Source organism: Vanellus vanellus, assembly GCF_965231255.1.
Source record: "Vanellus vanellus genome assembly, chromosome: 2".
NCBI classification, from domain to species: domain Eukaryota; kingdom Metazoa; phylum Chordata; class Aves; order Charadriiformes; family Charadriidae; genus Vanellus; species Vanellus vanellus.
In genome coordinates, this window is record NC_138906.1 from 168,775,240 (window position 1) to 168,791,128 (window position 15,889).

The 15,889-nt window shown below is 45.9% G+C and overlaps 1 protein-coding gene across 1 annotated transcript; it reads left to right on the forward strand.

Moving 5' to 3' along the window:
• Nucleotides 1–10,356: 10,356 nt before the first annotated feature.
• On the forward strand, nt 10,357–14,608 carry LOC309686553 (secreted Ly-6/uPAR-related protein 1-like; the record flags this gene model as incomplete). The annotated part of the gene is made up of 3 exons (XM_082499261.1): nt 10,357–10,408; nt 13,523–13,642; nt 14,397–14,608. 3 exons carry the CDS (start codon nt 10,357–10,359, stop codon nt 14,606–14,608), a joined length of 384 nt encoding a protein of 127 aa, XP_082355387.1.
• Nucleotides 14,609–15,889: the final 1,281 nt, after the last annotated feature.

The window sequence follows — 15,889 nt, forward strand, 5'->3', positions numbered from 1 at the left end:
TCTTCTGTCAGCTAGACTCAGTTCACACTCACTGGCCCACTTATCTCTCCACTGACCACAGAAGAAGCAGTGACCGCATCCTCTGACAGCACAAACCAATGCAGCTTTAAGAGGGACTTAGAAAGGAAAGAGATACTCCTGGATTCCTGAAGTTATTCCTGTGCTACACCAAACACATCATCTTGGCAATAGATTGTTCAATAGATCATAGTCTGATCAAACTTTTCATTCTTTTCCCCACCTGTTAGAAGAAGACTACTTATGCACACATTTCTAACTTCCAACCTTGCTTTTTTTCATTGACAGATCCCACCATCCAGTGCCACCATCTTTCTTATCTCAGACAGGTCTTCCCTTCTGAGTTGCCTGCTGTTGAATATGTCCCTATTTGGGAATCTTTCCTCCTTCTGCTAAGAAATCCCAGCTCTTTCAGCCTGATATGCTGTCCATTCCTGTCCTCATATTAGCCTTTGTATGGGACTTCAGCTCCTTTGGGCACGGGTGGTGATAAACGCACCCACGTTGCAAGTGTGGTCTTGTTGGTGTCTTGCACAACGACCTTAGCCCTGCACTGTCCTCACTGACACAGCCCCTAATCATGACTGCTTTCTTCACGCTTCATCGAATGTCTGATGTATATGGAACCTGTGATCAACCATTATTCTCATGTCTTTCATCTCTCCAGTCATTTACAGGTGACCTCCTACTTTACCGTGTAACTTACTTATTACAGTATATGGCCTTATTAGTATATGATTTGCATCCAAGCCACCTGGTTGTTTACGACGTCCTGATCCTTCTCCACACTGCTCACGCATCCCAAATTTGTATCATCAGTAAATTTCATTAACGCAATCCCATTTAACATCTGTTAAGGTCTTTAGAGGAAATATTTAACAAGAGTACTCCAAGACCAGTTCCTGAGGAACTGTGCTACTGACCTCCCCCAGGCTCACAGCCCCCTCCCAACACTTTAAAAAACTTTAAACTCTTCCACTTCCAATCATTTAAAAAGTTCTCACTCAGCTTATGTTGACTTAATTTGCATTGTGCCTACTCAATAAATATTCCCGTGTTATATTGTTCTATTACATTGCTGAACTCTTGAAAATCAGACTTTATTAATGTGAAATCAAGGAAGATCATCACCTTGTTTTAAGCCTTTTCATGTTTTTCATGTCTCATTCAAAAATTTTTCTTAATCCTAGCATGATATCAAGGTCAGACAAATGACTGAAGGACTTTTACCCATCCCCTCTTTAATTTAAGTGATAAATTCTGACCACGTGATACTGTCTTGAACTTGATTAATTTATGAACAATATGTGGGAGTAGACCTGGACCTGTTGTTCTGTATGCCAGTTCCCTAAGAGTTCTGTGATGGAAAACATCCTGCCCTGCTTTGCCCCAATTTGAATACTTTAAGCCTTTTTCATTCCACCTCAGATGTGGTTATTTCTATTTCTGGACATCTGTCTCTATGCTGTCTTTACCCCTGAAGTCAAAAGCCCTTCCTATATTGAATAAGTAAGTGGTTTAAATTAGTATTCAGTTTTCATCTATCACATCTTCACTTCTTTCATGTCCCAATATAAGGTCTGAAGAATTTAAACATTTAATGTCCTTCCTGAGATCTAAGTCACTTTGACTATTGCAAATTTTTAATTCATGTATTTCTTAACCTCTGCCATGTAAGTTTGTCTGCTGCTCAGTTTTCCCTTCCATTCTTCCAGGCTTCCCTCTCATTCCTAGTATAACCTTTGAAACGTTTATTCATTCATTTCAGGCCACAGTTATTCTTCTGTGGATGTTTTTTCTCCACTTTTCCTCTTTGTTATGGAAACAAATTCCAGGCAGGTTTCCGAATCTTTGATTTTAGGCAGCCACAGGCTTACATCCACACCCTTGAACTCACAGTTCACTCACCTTTCTCTAGCCACCATATATCAATGTTTATCTTTGGTATCTGCTTAGCTTAAACTGAATCAATCCAACACTCAGCTGGATCAGGGGAGCATATTTTTCCTAGTGCGTTAGACTCCTGAGCACAGCCATCAGACTATGACATCTCATAAAACGTCTCTGCAAGGAAAGGAGATACGGGGAAGCAAGGGAAGAGACAATTGTTCTGTGTTGTAGGTGGCTAAATGGAGCTGAAGCCAGATTTGATCAAAATTAATCTGAACCACTCAACTCTGGGCAGGCAGCTGAGCTCTGGAAACATGTAGGATACCCAGAAGAAACACACCTAGGGAAAGCAAAAGGAGAGAGCATTGGCCGTGGTCATTTCAGTTGGATACATGGATGAATGAGCAAGGAATCTGGTCCTACTGGAAAGGTTTGGTACAATTCTGTATGGGGATGGCATTTCTTTCTCCAGTTTGAGCAAGAATGTCCTCTCATTTGAGATGTTCACCCAAAAGCAGGGTTGGCAAAAAAAAAGATTCATGATAAAAACCCATTTAGGAAACATTGTCTTCTTCCATTGTCATTTCCAGACATGTACCAAAGCTATCAATTCTTCATGAAGCCTGAGAGGAGGGTGGAGAATATTAATTAATGAGAAGACTGGACACCATGCATCACAGCCATTCTTATTCTACATCTCTAGCACCATCCCTAGACTTACTCATGACCAAGTGATTTATTATGCTGGAAGTTTACTACATGCCAGGGTGTGAACTGTGGGTAACCCATGAGTAGTTTTTGATTGCTCACTGTTCTCCTTGGCAAAGAGGTCTTGTTGATGTCCCATCCAACTTATTCGGTAACCTCATTCAGTCACTGTCATTCATGTAGTAGTTATTCATACTTTGATATGCCCCTGTACTTTTGCCTTTAGCAACTCTTTTTTTTCTTCCAATCTAGCCATGGAAGTAGCCTCCTCAGAAAAATATCGAACAGACATCCAACAGGATTATAGACAATCATCCATTCAGTTCAACTGAGCAACATCCTGATGTTATGTGAAAGGAAAACATATACTGAGAACATGGCCAGGAGGTCCCTAACATAATGTCACACAAAAGGAAATGTGTTTGCTAACAGGAAAATCTTTCTGATGGTTGTGAAAGCAAAGCACCATTTCCACACCTGTAGCCTGAGCCTACACAGAAGCTTCCCCACTGGACCCCAGAGCAAGCTTCTTCCATCAGTCACTTACCTAGTACAGCTCCACCCCAACAGCAATGCTGAGAATGTAGATAGAAAGAGGCCAGTGGAATTTTTCCATCACCATGACGTGAGCTGTCATTACTGCTTTACCTGCAAAATAATATCACAGTTCCACAAACTTGAGTCCTTGTCTATGAACTAACAGTATTCATACCCAACCACGTCCTCGGGGGTTGATCTGCTCTCAACATCTGAAGATGCTTTGAGGGCAGCAGCCTCCAAAAATACCTGCAGTCCAACAGAAGTGTCTGAGCCATCACAGTGTCCTGTCAACATCCTGAGTGTAATCTCAAAGACAGCTGGAGCACAATCTCAAAGATATCTGGAATGAGCTGTTCTTCTGAGGCCGCCTTCTCCATGTCCTTTCAAAACCCATTCCTAGGGACTCGTACATGGATGATTTCCTCTTCCGCTGGCCACTCAGCTCTTTATCAGAGATAGTTATGTTTTGTGGAGACATTTGACCTTGTACCTTCTGAGCCAAAAAACACTGGAGTGGGGTGCACCTGACAAAATACACACATTTACTACGGAGAGGCCTCCCATAGTAGGTAGTTTGAAAGGTGCCTTTCAAAGCCAGTGAAGGGAAACAGGTAATCCACAGTGCCATTCATTTTTTGACAAGGCTTTTGTCTAAAGCAGTTTTGATAAATTGTGCATGTGTCTGCCTGACTGCGAAAAGAAAGACATATGGTGATTCACCCAACAGACATCCATGTTATAGAAGAAAGGCTGCACTTAAAACAGATGGCTCCCACTTGGGATTTTCTGTCCTACTTCAATCTGTTTGTGACTGTGCAAATTTTTGAACATTATTGTCTTCCGCATTTTCTGTTAATTGCTGCTCCCTCAACTTTTGGACCTGGCAGCCTCCATGCGTACTCCCCAGAACCCTTCAGTCTTGGCTGTAAACCATCCAACTTTCAGATGGAAAAGTCACAAGATCCTATCACACATTAGATTATGCACTTCTGGGTCATATTGCAGAGGCTTTCACATATGCTTTGCAGCAGCCATCACCAGGACAGAAAAGGGAATCACAACATAACAACAAATGGAAGAGGCTTTCATCAGAGGACACATCCAGGCTATTTCTACACCGGTCTTTAAAAGGGACCAGGATCCATTCTCTGATCCTGACGACAACTGCCACAGCTCATGCCCACATAGCTGAATTTTCTTATTGCCCCAAAACTTAATGGCCTCATGGGAAACATCCTTGGCCTCTCTCTGAGGGGAGACCTTATTGCTCTCTACAACTACCTGAAAGGAGGTTTTAGCGAGGTGGGCATTGGTCTCTTCTCACAAGTTACAACTTATAGGACAAAAGGAAACAGTGTCAAGTTGTGCCAGAGGAGGTTTAGGTTAGACATCAGGAAAAACTTCTACATTTAAAGGGTTATCAAAGACTGGAACAGGCTGCTCAGGAAAGTGGTTGAATCGCCATCCTTGAATGCATTTAAAAGCCGTCTAGGTATAGTGCTCAAGGACATGGTTTAGAAGTGGGCCCGGTAGAGTTAGATAATGGTTGGACTTGATGATCTTAAAAGTCTTTTCCAGCTATAATGATTCTATGATTCTATGGTACTCTTCAGAGTGTGCCTGGGCACTGTCTGGGACAAACCCAGTGGGTTCAGGTTGTAACAGAGCCAGGGAGCATGCAAACTGCTACACATCCCACGCACTCCTCAAGTCCATGGTAGGATTACTACAGGTTAAAGGATCCCTAAAATGCCTACCTTGTAGATATCCATCCCTCTGGGATGCAGTCCAGAACCACATGTTGGACACTTTGCATGCCCTCTGCAAATGCCTGGGAGACCTATATTCCCAGGGTTAACCAAGCACAGCTGGTGAGGAGATGCCTGAAGAGATTGTCCTCAACCCTGCAGCTAGAAGAAGAGGAAACTGCAGACGTAGAGTCCATGTCCCTGGACTCCACCTTTTTTCTTTCAGAGCACTAAACAGAACTCATTTATTTTCCTAAAAACACAGTGGGGGTGGAGGATTTCCTCCCATCTGCAGAAATGCACCTGCTTTTTAGCCTAAAGTGTGCTTAAGCCAGAACCTGGGAGATGTGAATGGGATTTCCTTCTGTGCTTGGAGACGTCCAATTTCCCATCTCACATCTTCAGACAGGGTCTGCAAAACACCAAAATAAAGCACAGACATGGGAGGAAAGGGGTGAGAGCTCTTTATAGATCAACTGAGTCAGTGCTGGAACTCTAGATTTCTCTTTGGTACTCCCCTATGTGGAGACACTTGTGTTACATATCAAACAGCTCCTGGAAGACCTAAAGACCTCCTAGGAGGAGGGTGCTCACTGAGTCATGCTCACACTTTCACCTGTCTCCAGCCCGATGAAACCTGCATTCCTTTCTGCCCAGTAGCAGAGTTTCATCAGGCGGGTGGAGAGCAGCTCCACCCGAACAAGCCTATAGTCTTGTTATTAACGCACACCCGTGAAAGGTGGGAGCTTCGATTAGCTGAATGCGTCATCAAGCATCACTGCAGCCATGGTCACGGACAGCACAGTTTCCCACTGCTGAGTCACAGGTGAAGATGCCCACAGACACAGTCATCCAAATGGTCCCCAGCAAAAATCTACCCTACCTAAATCACACGAGATGAACTCAGGTTGATTCAATATGCTCATCAGTAGTCTCTCTGTTTTACTGTAAGCCAGCCATCACCATGATCTCTGGAAACCTAATGGCAGACTCCATCTTGAGAAGCAGCTCCCAAGAAAGACATTGACATCAGGTAGACCGATGCCGTGGCTACAACACCATGGCCACAGTGTCAAACACAGTTGTTTGATGCTCATCTCATGACAGAAGGATCCGTTCTGCTTCTACCTGGGACTGGAGTGGCTGTTGCTACAAGAAAACATCTAGTTCTGGGTTGGGCAATGCAGGAGAGAAGGTGATAAATCAGAGGCAGTTTGGAGAAGGACCACTGGAAGGGTTATCCTCTGGAGCATAGACCTTCCAAGGAAGGAGTCAAAGAGCTCCCCAAAGTCTAGCAAAGGGCTATCCTAGTTAAACTGCATCTCCGTGGAGGAGAAGGAAGTTGCAATAGTGAGCAATTAAGTTTAGTAGAGGGGTGTAATGAGAGCCACTGGCTGTAGAAGCTGTATAAATCAGAGTAGAAATATTTTACACAAGGGTTATTTTACACGTGGCTGATAACTGACCACCGGCACAGCTTATCGAACGTTAATGTAGACTCCCTGTCACAGGCCATCTCTACAAAATCTGGTTTCCTTTTCATTCAAACAAGAATTAACTGTAACAGAAGTTAGATCAGATAGTTATAAAGCACATCTCCTTCTTGCCTGTGAACACTGAATTTCTGCCGTCTGCCTTTCCTTGCATATGTGATCAGCAGAGGAGAGATTATATCTACCTAGATTATTTTATAAATAAGGACAGTCTCACAGGGGCAGGCTGGTAGTGGGTTTGGATTGATATCTCTGAAAATTCAGAGAGGTTTTTTGGCACAGAAGCCTTTCTCCCTACACACCACGCCTCATTTGTATTCTCAGATCTTCAGACCTGAAGTGACATTTCAACTGGAGTCCCTTATGGCTCCTGTCAGTCAGTGTTCAAAACCTTGCTCAGGGTTTATTCTACCACTGACACAGACAGATGGGAATTTAGGTCCTCCTGAGTCCTACGAGCTGTCTAAGGCTGTCCTAACCGCTATATCAAACCACTTCTTTCACATATTTATCAAGATCCATCTTAAAGCAGGTGGGATTTCTACCCTGCCTTTGCTTTTAGAAGGGACTCAATTTTTCCTGGAGTTTAAGACCCTGTCTCTGACTGACAGTCTAATTTAACTCGTGTGAGTCTTAGCTCTAGTCCGGTGTGACATTTTAGCTTAAGCAGTTTTTCCTTCTGTAGCTCAGTTTTCAATGCTTGCAATGTATTTTGGGGGAGGGAAAGTATCTCCACTCAACCTCTGTTCTGCCAAACTAAAAGGGGCCAGTATTTTCCACTGCCATCTTTTGGGGTGGATCCTGTTCTCCAAGTCTTCTTTCCATTAGTTTCCATCTTCTTTTTTTTTTTTTTTTTTCCATCAGGACCCCATTTTTTCTTGACGGGGCAATGAAATTGGGGGGCACTGGAGCATGTCTCCTATGAAGACACGCTGAGAGAGTTGGCGTTGTTTAGCCTGGAGAGGAGAAGGCTCCGGAGAGACCTTATTGCAGCCTTCTAGTACCTAAAGGGGGCCTACAGGAAAGATGGGAGGGGGGACTTTTTACCAGGTATTGTAGTAATAGGACAAGGGGTAACAACTTTAAACTGAAAGAGGGTAAATTTAGATTAAATATTAAGAAGAAATTATTTACTGTGAGGGTGGTGAGACACTGGGACAGGTTTCCCAGGGAAGTTGTGGATGTCCCATCCCTGGAAGGATCCCTGGATACTTCATGCTTACAAGTATCTAAATGGTGGGTTGAAGGAGGATGGAGTCAGGCTCTTTTCAATGGTTCCCAGTGACAGGACGAGGGGCAATGGGCACAAGTTAGTACACAGGAAGTTCTGTTCAAATACACGGAAAAACTTCTTTATGGTGAGGGTGACAGAGCACTGGCACAGGCTGCCCAGGGAGGTTGTGGAGTCCCCTTCTCTGGAGATTTTCAAAACCCACCTGGATGCAGTCCTGAGTAACGTGCTCTGGGCAATCCTGCTTTAGCAGGGGAGTTGGACTAGATGATCTCTAGAGGTCCCTTCCAACTCTGAAAAGAAAAAAAAAAAAAAACTTGCAGGTGAGAAGCCACCAGGGCATCATGCCAGGGTCTTAGCACTTCCAGAATCACCTTGCTAACAGCCTCCCTTCACACCAGCACACAACTTGACATCACCTGTGTTTGGTTTTGTTTGATTTGGGGGTTGTTTTCAGGGCTCAACTTCACCAGAGGCTCTTAGTTATCTTTAGATCAGCTAATACCTGTAGGTCTTCCCTTTCCTCCACGATTTTACTGGCACGCTCCCAACTTCTCCCTCCTTGAAGTCTGGCACTCCAACACACTCAGCCAGTCTGCAGGAGCTTTAACAACTGCGGCGCTGGTGTTTTTCTGATGCTCTCTGCCTCACGGCCAGATCTCAAACCTTTTCAAGCCATTAGACAGAGTTAAGTGGCTTGGCTCCGACCAAAGGCAAACAATCCTACCATGCTGCTGCGTCCCACGTCCAGACACTACAGTGATGGACAGTCTCCGCCAAGCTGGACGGACTCATTTATATCACTATTCCTTCAACCACATTGATTTATTCCAGGGATTTCTCAGTACGCAATGCCTTTCAAGTACGAGCAGACCATTACAACACGCTTGCGTGGACATCTCCATTTCAGCAAGCTACACACAATCTGTCGAGCAGCATTTGAGTGCTGTGAACACTGGAGTGCCAACCCTGCTGTGCTTACCTATTGAGGCATGACCACCTTGAATGCTTAAAGCACTGGATCTTTTTCAGTTTCATGGGCGTTAATTAAGATATCACTCAAATGTGCCTTGAACTGCCCAGTTACAAGAAAGGATCTGGATGTAACCAGGTCTGGTGGCTGTCACAGAGCAGAGTTTTTCCTGTACACTCAGAAAGGTATGTTTGTGCTGTTTGTTTTTTATGTACCTGGTCTCTGACAGCACAGAGAGATAAAATAAAGAGTATTTTCACTCTCACAGCCAAACGAGCATTAAGGCGCACGTCTTTCCCTCCCTTTCCCAGAGCACAGCACTGATCCTGCTGCCCCAGCTCGATAGGCTTTGTGTCACCCCTGTGGAAACTTTGTTAATTAGAAGTCCTTCTCGAGTTACTGCAAACCCTTTAGGGGGCAACACTTTCCCCAAAAGCCCCATTCTCAAACTGGGAAAAAGGATAGGTTCCTCAGAACAGTAGAAATGCCAACGTGTATCGCTGCAATGAGCCTGTGACGAGTAAACCCCTAACATGAGATCACACAAACATGAGATCAGTTTGTGCACTCACCTTGTCTCCATCCCTGAAATCCCCGAGTGCTTCACAGTGATTCACAAACTTTTCTTCTTTGGCTTATTCAGCTGTTTTATGGGAAATTGCATAATGCTGGGTTTTCCATCCTGTATCACAACAAAGCCAACAAAAAGTCTATCTACTTTTCCTATGAAATACAAAATGCCATTGGCTCAGTCAAAAGGGAGGAGCAAAGCATTTCTCCCTAACTGTGAGCTTTTTAAGCTGTTTCCACAAATATTGCATAAGATTAAACAAAAACTATATTTGAAAGGTTTGCTTTGAAATGTATAAGATGAAATTTTCTATCAGAAAGGTACTGCAGTGGGAAAATTGATCCATTTCTCCATGTTTATTTCCCATCTTCAGAATAAAATTTGGCAAATAGTTGACCCTTTTGCAAAAGAAGGCACAGCGCCCTGCTTTGCCACCTTGACCCAGGACCACAAAAATGTGGTCCTGATGTCACAAAATGACATACCCAAATCCCAGATTTGGAGGCACCATTTCCCGTGCTGACCACCACTGACCTTTCAGGGACTCCCATGCCCAGCAGCTTAGCACCAAGGCTCAGTTACTAACTTAGCCCCTGGGAGCCAGAAACCGAGCTTGCTTTTGCACTGGATTTGGGAAAAGACACATGCTTTGGGCAAATCCAGCCACACCAGCTTCCCGCCTGCCAGCCTGGAGAGCAGTAGGTATGAAAACATGGCACAGGCTTTGGTGAGGCTGAGCCAACAAGCGTGGAAGCTCAGCCTGCTGCCACTTGCATCGGGGCCGTTGTTGCCCAACAAAACATGCCTGACACAACCCAGCTCCCGGCTCACGGCGCCAGACTTGAAGGAACAAACATACCTTGTCACATTCCCCATCCAAGCACTGGCGTGGGGCCACCCCTTGCAGTGCAATATGTGTTTTTCCTTTTCCATGGGACCAGCCCCAGGACATAAACCTGAAGAAGAGACGACGTATTGCAGGAGTCTGCTTGTTACGGTGACGTCACTTTCTCGGGGAACTTGTTCCTCTACAAATCCCAATCCAGACTGGAGCTGAGCTCTCCCCTGACACCCCAAGGGAATCCGCCCACAGGATCAACAGGAGGTGGAGGGTGGGAAAAGATATAAAGCTCCCTGGAAGCAGCTCTCCTTTACTGTCCTGGCTGCACGGATCTGCTCTCAGCATGAAGACACTTCTGGTTGGGTTCCTGCTTGGCCTGGCGTACGTGGAGTTGGGTAAGACCGCTGCATTCCTGACACTGCAGGGACCCTCTGGGAAGTGCCTGGGAGGGGAAGGGAAAGGAAAGGCATCAATTCAGGAAGACCTGGTAATCCCCAGGTAGGGGAAATAACGTTTTTATGTATTTAGGAAGGTCAATGGAGAGGGTGAATGGGGAAAGGGGATATGCATTCCTGGTGGCGAAAGATGTGATGCCTGATGGAGAGCAATGCACATTGTTTGGATGCATAGGTGGTCACCTGTCACCCAACCGGGATGGAGGGGACCAAAATGCTGCTTTGTAAGATTAAGGTGTGAATGACAGCCACATGGCACAGGGTAGTATGATCTCTTAAGCTGCCAACTTGTCCCCTTGGGGATGGGGTGGGGATGATGTTCATCCTGAGCTCCTGCCATCCCTGAAACATCCCAGCTGGCTGCTGGAAGCTCTGAAAACCAGAGGGTGAGGCTTCAGTACAGATATGGGTCAGGGTTTGAGAAACAACTCCAAGGATTTTGGAAAGGTTCGTTAAATCACCAGCTCCAGCATTTTTACTGATTTCTAGAGATTAGGATATAGGTGGAGATAGGAAATTCTCCTGGGTCTGTTTAGGTTTGGTCTCTGATGAGTCTGGGTCTTGGGCAAGCTGGCAGCAGGGTCTGGTCATCGTTGTGTTCTTACCCCATCTATTTGTAATCCACTGTAAATACATCCTTGGTCTGGGACAGAGTCATCCTTAGGTGACACTAACCCAGTGTGTTTTAACCTCCAGCCCATGGGTCCCAGAGAACCTCAGGCTGTTTTTATGGGACTCTGAAAGATCTCAGACGAAAGGCACCCTTGGGCAGGGGTGGAACACCTCCATCTGGAGGTATGGCTACATGGAAATCATCCAAGGAGTTAGAAGTGGAAGAAGGCTGAAAGTCATACACCTTGCAATCCTTTATGAATGGAAGTGTTTTGCGTCTCTTCAGGCTGCATTGCTTTTTTTAGACCCCCTACCCTCATTACTCCTTCCACCTGTCTCCAAAGCAAACCCACCTGCTGGTTGAAGGACACGGGTCAAACCCACCACAGGGTTCAACCAGAACAGTTACTTCTATACAGCTACTGCAATTTTTTTACATTTCAGTACCTGCCGGGGTTCTTTCTTTCTTTTAAGATATTTCATAGGTAGTGTATCATATGTTTCCTTTCCTCCTTCTGGGTCTAGTCCAGTCCTGAATTTAATGGGGTTGCTGAGGAACTGACAGAGCAGGTTTCCACTCACAGGTCTCGGAGTGCTTTATGAAAACAGAGAAGCATCACCACCCTTTGCTTGATAGTTGAGATGGAGGCAGAAATGGGTTTTCTGGGATGATCCAGTGGGAGGCAGCTGGTCTAGGCACAGCTCTTGCAGCTGAGAAATATTTCTGTGACCATTCATCTTCCAGAGGTTTGATATCAGGAGGCAGAAGGTACTGTTGGACAGTGACGAATGGTGAATTATTGGCCTCAGATCAGGACACAGCACTGTCTTCTATGTTCGGTTCTTCTGTTCTGGTCATTATGCTTTTGGACTTACCTCTTCCACTGCAGCCTTCCTATAAAAGAAGCGCCCTCTGAGTGCCACACCCAGAGTCAGTGAAAGAGAGAGGAGCTGAGGGTTTTCTTCCTAAAACCTGCTCTTAATTGGAAGTAGCTCCCCCAGAGCCTGTGGCATTGCCCTGCTCACTCATGCAAATGGTGAGGTTTGGAAACCAGCTCAACCCAAAGGCTCCAGATCAGTTTCTCAGCTGCTTTAAGCTAGCACTGCTGCATCCATACATTAGCCAGTCCTACACACTCACAAAAATCCATATGCTTGTCTAGTTGACGATGTTGTGTTTTCTGTCTCAGTGGCTTCTGTGTGATAAAATATAAAACAACCACTCATGGGTCATTTGGAAGGGATCTACCAAGGTCCTCAGCTCGGGTAAACAGGGACAGCTCCACCACACCTGTTTACAAAGGATATGGCCACCAAAATGCCACCAATGCTCACATTAAAAAGTCCCTCCTACCTCTGCAAAGAGGACAAAGAAAGCTTTTGCATGGTGTAGGCTTTATTGCACAGCTGAATTTTCGAAAGGAGGCGCTAAGAGAAGTTGAAGGCCTGAAAATTCATTCCAGAGTCAGACATTCAAACAACTACCTTCAAAAATGTTTATCCTTATCACAAAGTCCCAGAAGTTTCTCTCTTAACAGCAGAAGCTGCAGAGCTATAACAAGAAAACATCGTCTCTCTGCAATTTTACCATTAGATGGCAGTGGACACATTTGGGTGGTTCTTCACCTGCTGTGTCAGTAGAAGGCATGTAAAATAGAAAATATCACACCAGGCTGGTTTCTGTCATCAAGCCACACCAGCACGACTCTGAAAAATATGCACACTCGGTATCTGCTGGCTGCGGACAGACAGGTCTTGTGCTGAGGCTTTTGAGCAACTGCTGTGATCAACGGTTGCATATGTAAAAGTGTTCCTGTGTCGGCAGGCAGCCAGCGAGAGCTCTGCAGCATCATCTCTTTTAAAAAACAGCAGTAGCCCCTGATGAAAGTGTTTTTTAGGCCAAATTCAGCCCTTAGGATCTCTGGTTCAGCTCTGAAATTTAAATTTGACTCTCAGTTATGAAGTTCTGCGCAAATGCCTCTAAACGAGCATGAAGGAGCTGTCACTGTGGGTGGAGGGATGGGGGAACTGCCAGTCTGTCAGTGCTGATGCTGCCGCTCTCAACAGAAGGAACTATTTTGCTCTCTCCTACAGCTTCTCTTACAGAGGATGAAAAATCCTATCAAAGCTGTTCACAAGCAATAGGTCCCTCTAGATCCCTGTTCTTTTTGGGCTGCTGAGCCCCCAAGGCAGTGATGGCACTCAACTCCCACAACACCATCCTTGTCCTTTGGTGCTGAGGTTTGGTCTTTCCCCCCTGAAATACCCAAGTTTTGCCACTGCCTCAAACACTGCTTTGTTTCTGAGGCCAACGTGTCTTGGTCAAGGTGAGATGGAGCACTGACCATCACACGGTCCCCACCACAGAGCAGAGAAGCTGCAGACTTGATGTTTACCTTTGCTGCTGTGACTACCTTGGACCTATTCTGTTCACCTTTGCAGCCCAGTCCTTACGATGTTACACGTGCAAGGATCCAACGGACATTGCTGAGTGTAGAACAGCCACCGTGTGCCCTCCAAAATCCACTGTGTGCACAACAACACTGCACTCTCTAGACACAGGTAAGTTTCTTTGCTTGCTATAAGTCCTCCTGAGCAGACATGCATCTTTTGTGGGCCAACTTACCTCATGAACTTAAAATCATAGAATTATAGAATCATAGAATGATTATAACAATAGGCCTTGCTAAAGGTCTGTCCCCATCTTTCCTGTAGGCCCCCTTTAAGTACCGAAAAACCACAATTAGGCATCCCTGGAGCCTTCTCTTCTCCAGGCTGAATAACCCCAACTCTCTCAGCCTGTCCTCAAAGCAGAGGGTGTCCAGCCCTCTGAGCATCTTTGTGGCCTCCTCTGGACCTGCTTCAACAGGTCCATGTCTTTCCTGTGCTGAGGGCTCCAGAGAGGAGCAGAGGGGCAGAATTACCTCCCTCGACCTCCCAGTTCCAGCTTGGATTATCCTTTAACTTCCTTTTAAGAATCCAGGTGGAGTTTCCAACTTAAGAGTGGGAAGGAGAGAAATCCATCAGATTCAGAGCCTCATAGTGAAGCATACAGGACTCATCCTGCTTACTCGGTCTGTTTGCCTTTCCTGCCCTTATGCCCTTACAGATCCTGAAATAATAGATATGTGCAAACCTCCATCCCTGGAGGTATTTAAAAGATGGGTAGATATGGTGCTGAAGGACATGGTTTAGTGGTGGTTTTGGCAGTGTTAGGTTGATGGTTGGACTCGACGATCTTAAAGGTCCCTTCCAACCTAGATGATTCTGTGATTTCTCTCTCTTTTTCTCTCCTTCTCCAATCTGCCTGTTTCAGGTTATCCCTTTTTTGGCAACATCACCGTGACCAGAAGCTGTGAGGAGGAATGCATCTCCTATAACGGGATAGGGGCGACCAAACCCACGTCATGTTGCTACACTGACCTCTGCGCTGATGACACCAGAACCATCAATGGGGTGGGAAGGAGCTCTGCAGGGCTGGGCCTGATGGCCATGGTTGTTGGCACATTCTTCCAGTATGCTCTGTAACACTGCAAGTGCACATGCTCCAGCCAAAACATCCCCACTCCTCTCTCTCTGCCAAGCTGCCTTGTGAACTCTTAGATGCCTTGGGAATAACCTTCTTCACTGCTGAGTGGTTTGACCCATCTTCAGTGCCCTGAATTCGAGTGGATTCAAGCCAAGAGTTTGGGCACCTGGACCTAAAGCCCTCAAATTTCCAGTTTCCAGTTGCTAAGCAGACGTTCCTCACCTTCAGTTGCTTCTGACCCCCAGGACCCACATCTCCCCCTACAGCTTTCCTCTGCAGGGAGCAGTAGTGGATGAAGCATCACGGCTCTGTGCAGCAGAAGGGCCTGGGCAATGCCATCAAGGCTGGTGCTCTGGGGTCTCTCTCAGCAAGAGTAGGGGCTGTGAGCGCACTGGATGTGGATGGTGCTTTTTTCCCAGGTCTCCTCAAGCTCCCACGCAACTTGTGTATGTGGGCCTCTATTATATTGCTGTGCACAACCCCCAAAAAAACCCTGCAACCCTTCATCAGGAGCTTGGTTTATTGGCACTTTTGGTGCCATCTCCTGAGTTAGAGCAGCAGATGGATGCTGGTTCCCTCTCTCTTCCTGCTCAGCAGATTGTGATTTGCGATTGGAGAGAGCTGGCACTTAGTTCTGTCTAGAATAAGCTATGGAATGAGGTTAGAAAGGCTCAGCATTCATGTGTTGAGATGGGATGTATTTCTGGAAAGCTCAAAACACGCCCTGGGCTAAGAGTCCCAGGGCAGGTTAGACCCGCAAACACAAATTCGAGAGTTTGGCTAGCCAAAACCCTCAGCAGCCCCTTTGTATGAGCTCGGGTTGCAATCAGAGCTCCTGGATTTCCCTTCCCAGATGTTTTATAGACCATTTCAAGCAACTTCTTCTGTTACACTATCTTCCCCCGACCCTTCACAGCAGGGACTGCAGGAAAGGAAAAGTAATGGTTATCGCAGACTCTCAAGTCTGGGAAAAGCCAATGGCTTCACTCACTCACGCTGGTTAACAGCACTACTGGATCCCAGCTGGGGATTTGCTGCGTTCTCCGCTGGAGCAGCTGTAAGATTGATTTCGATGCCCCGTCTGCTGTAAAACCAGATGGAGTGAAAGCAGATACAAAAGAGCCAGGCATGCCCAGCTCACAGCCCTCTCCAGTCAGGGACAGCCGGGGAACTTGCCATTTACTCTGTTCCTATTGCCATGGCTTGTCCAGGGGAGCAGGAGGCAACCTTGCAAGCGTGTGGGCAGAGTGGAGCCCGTGCATCCCGTACGCCATCCTTGT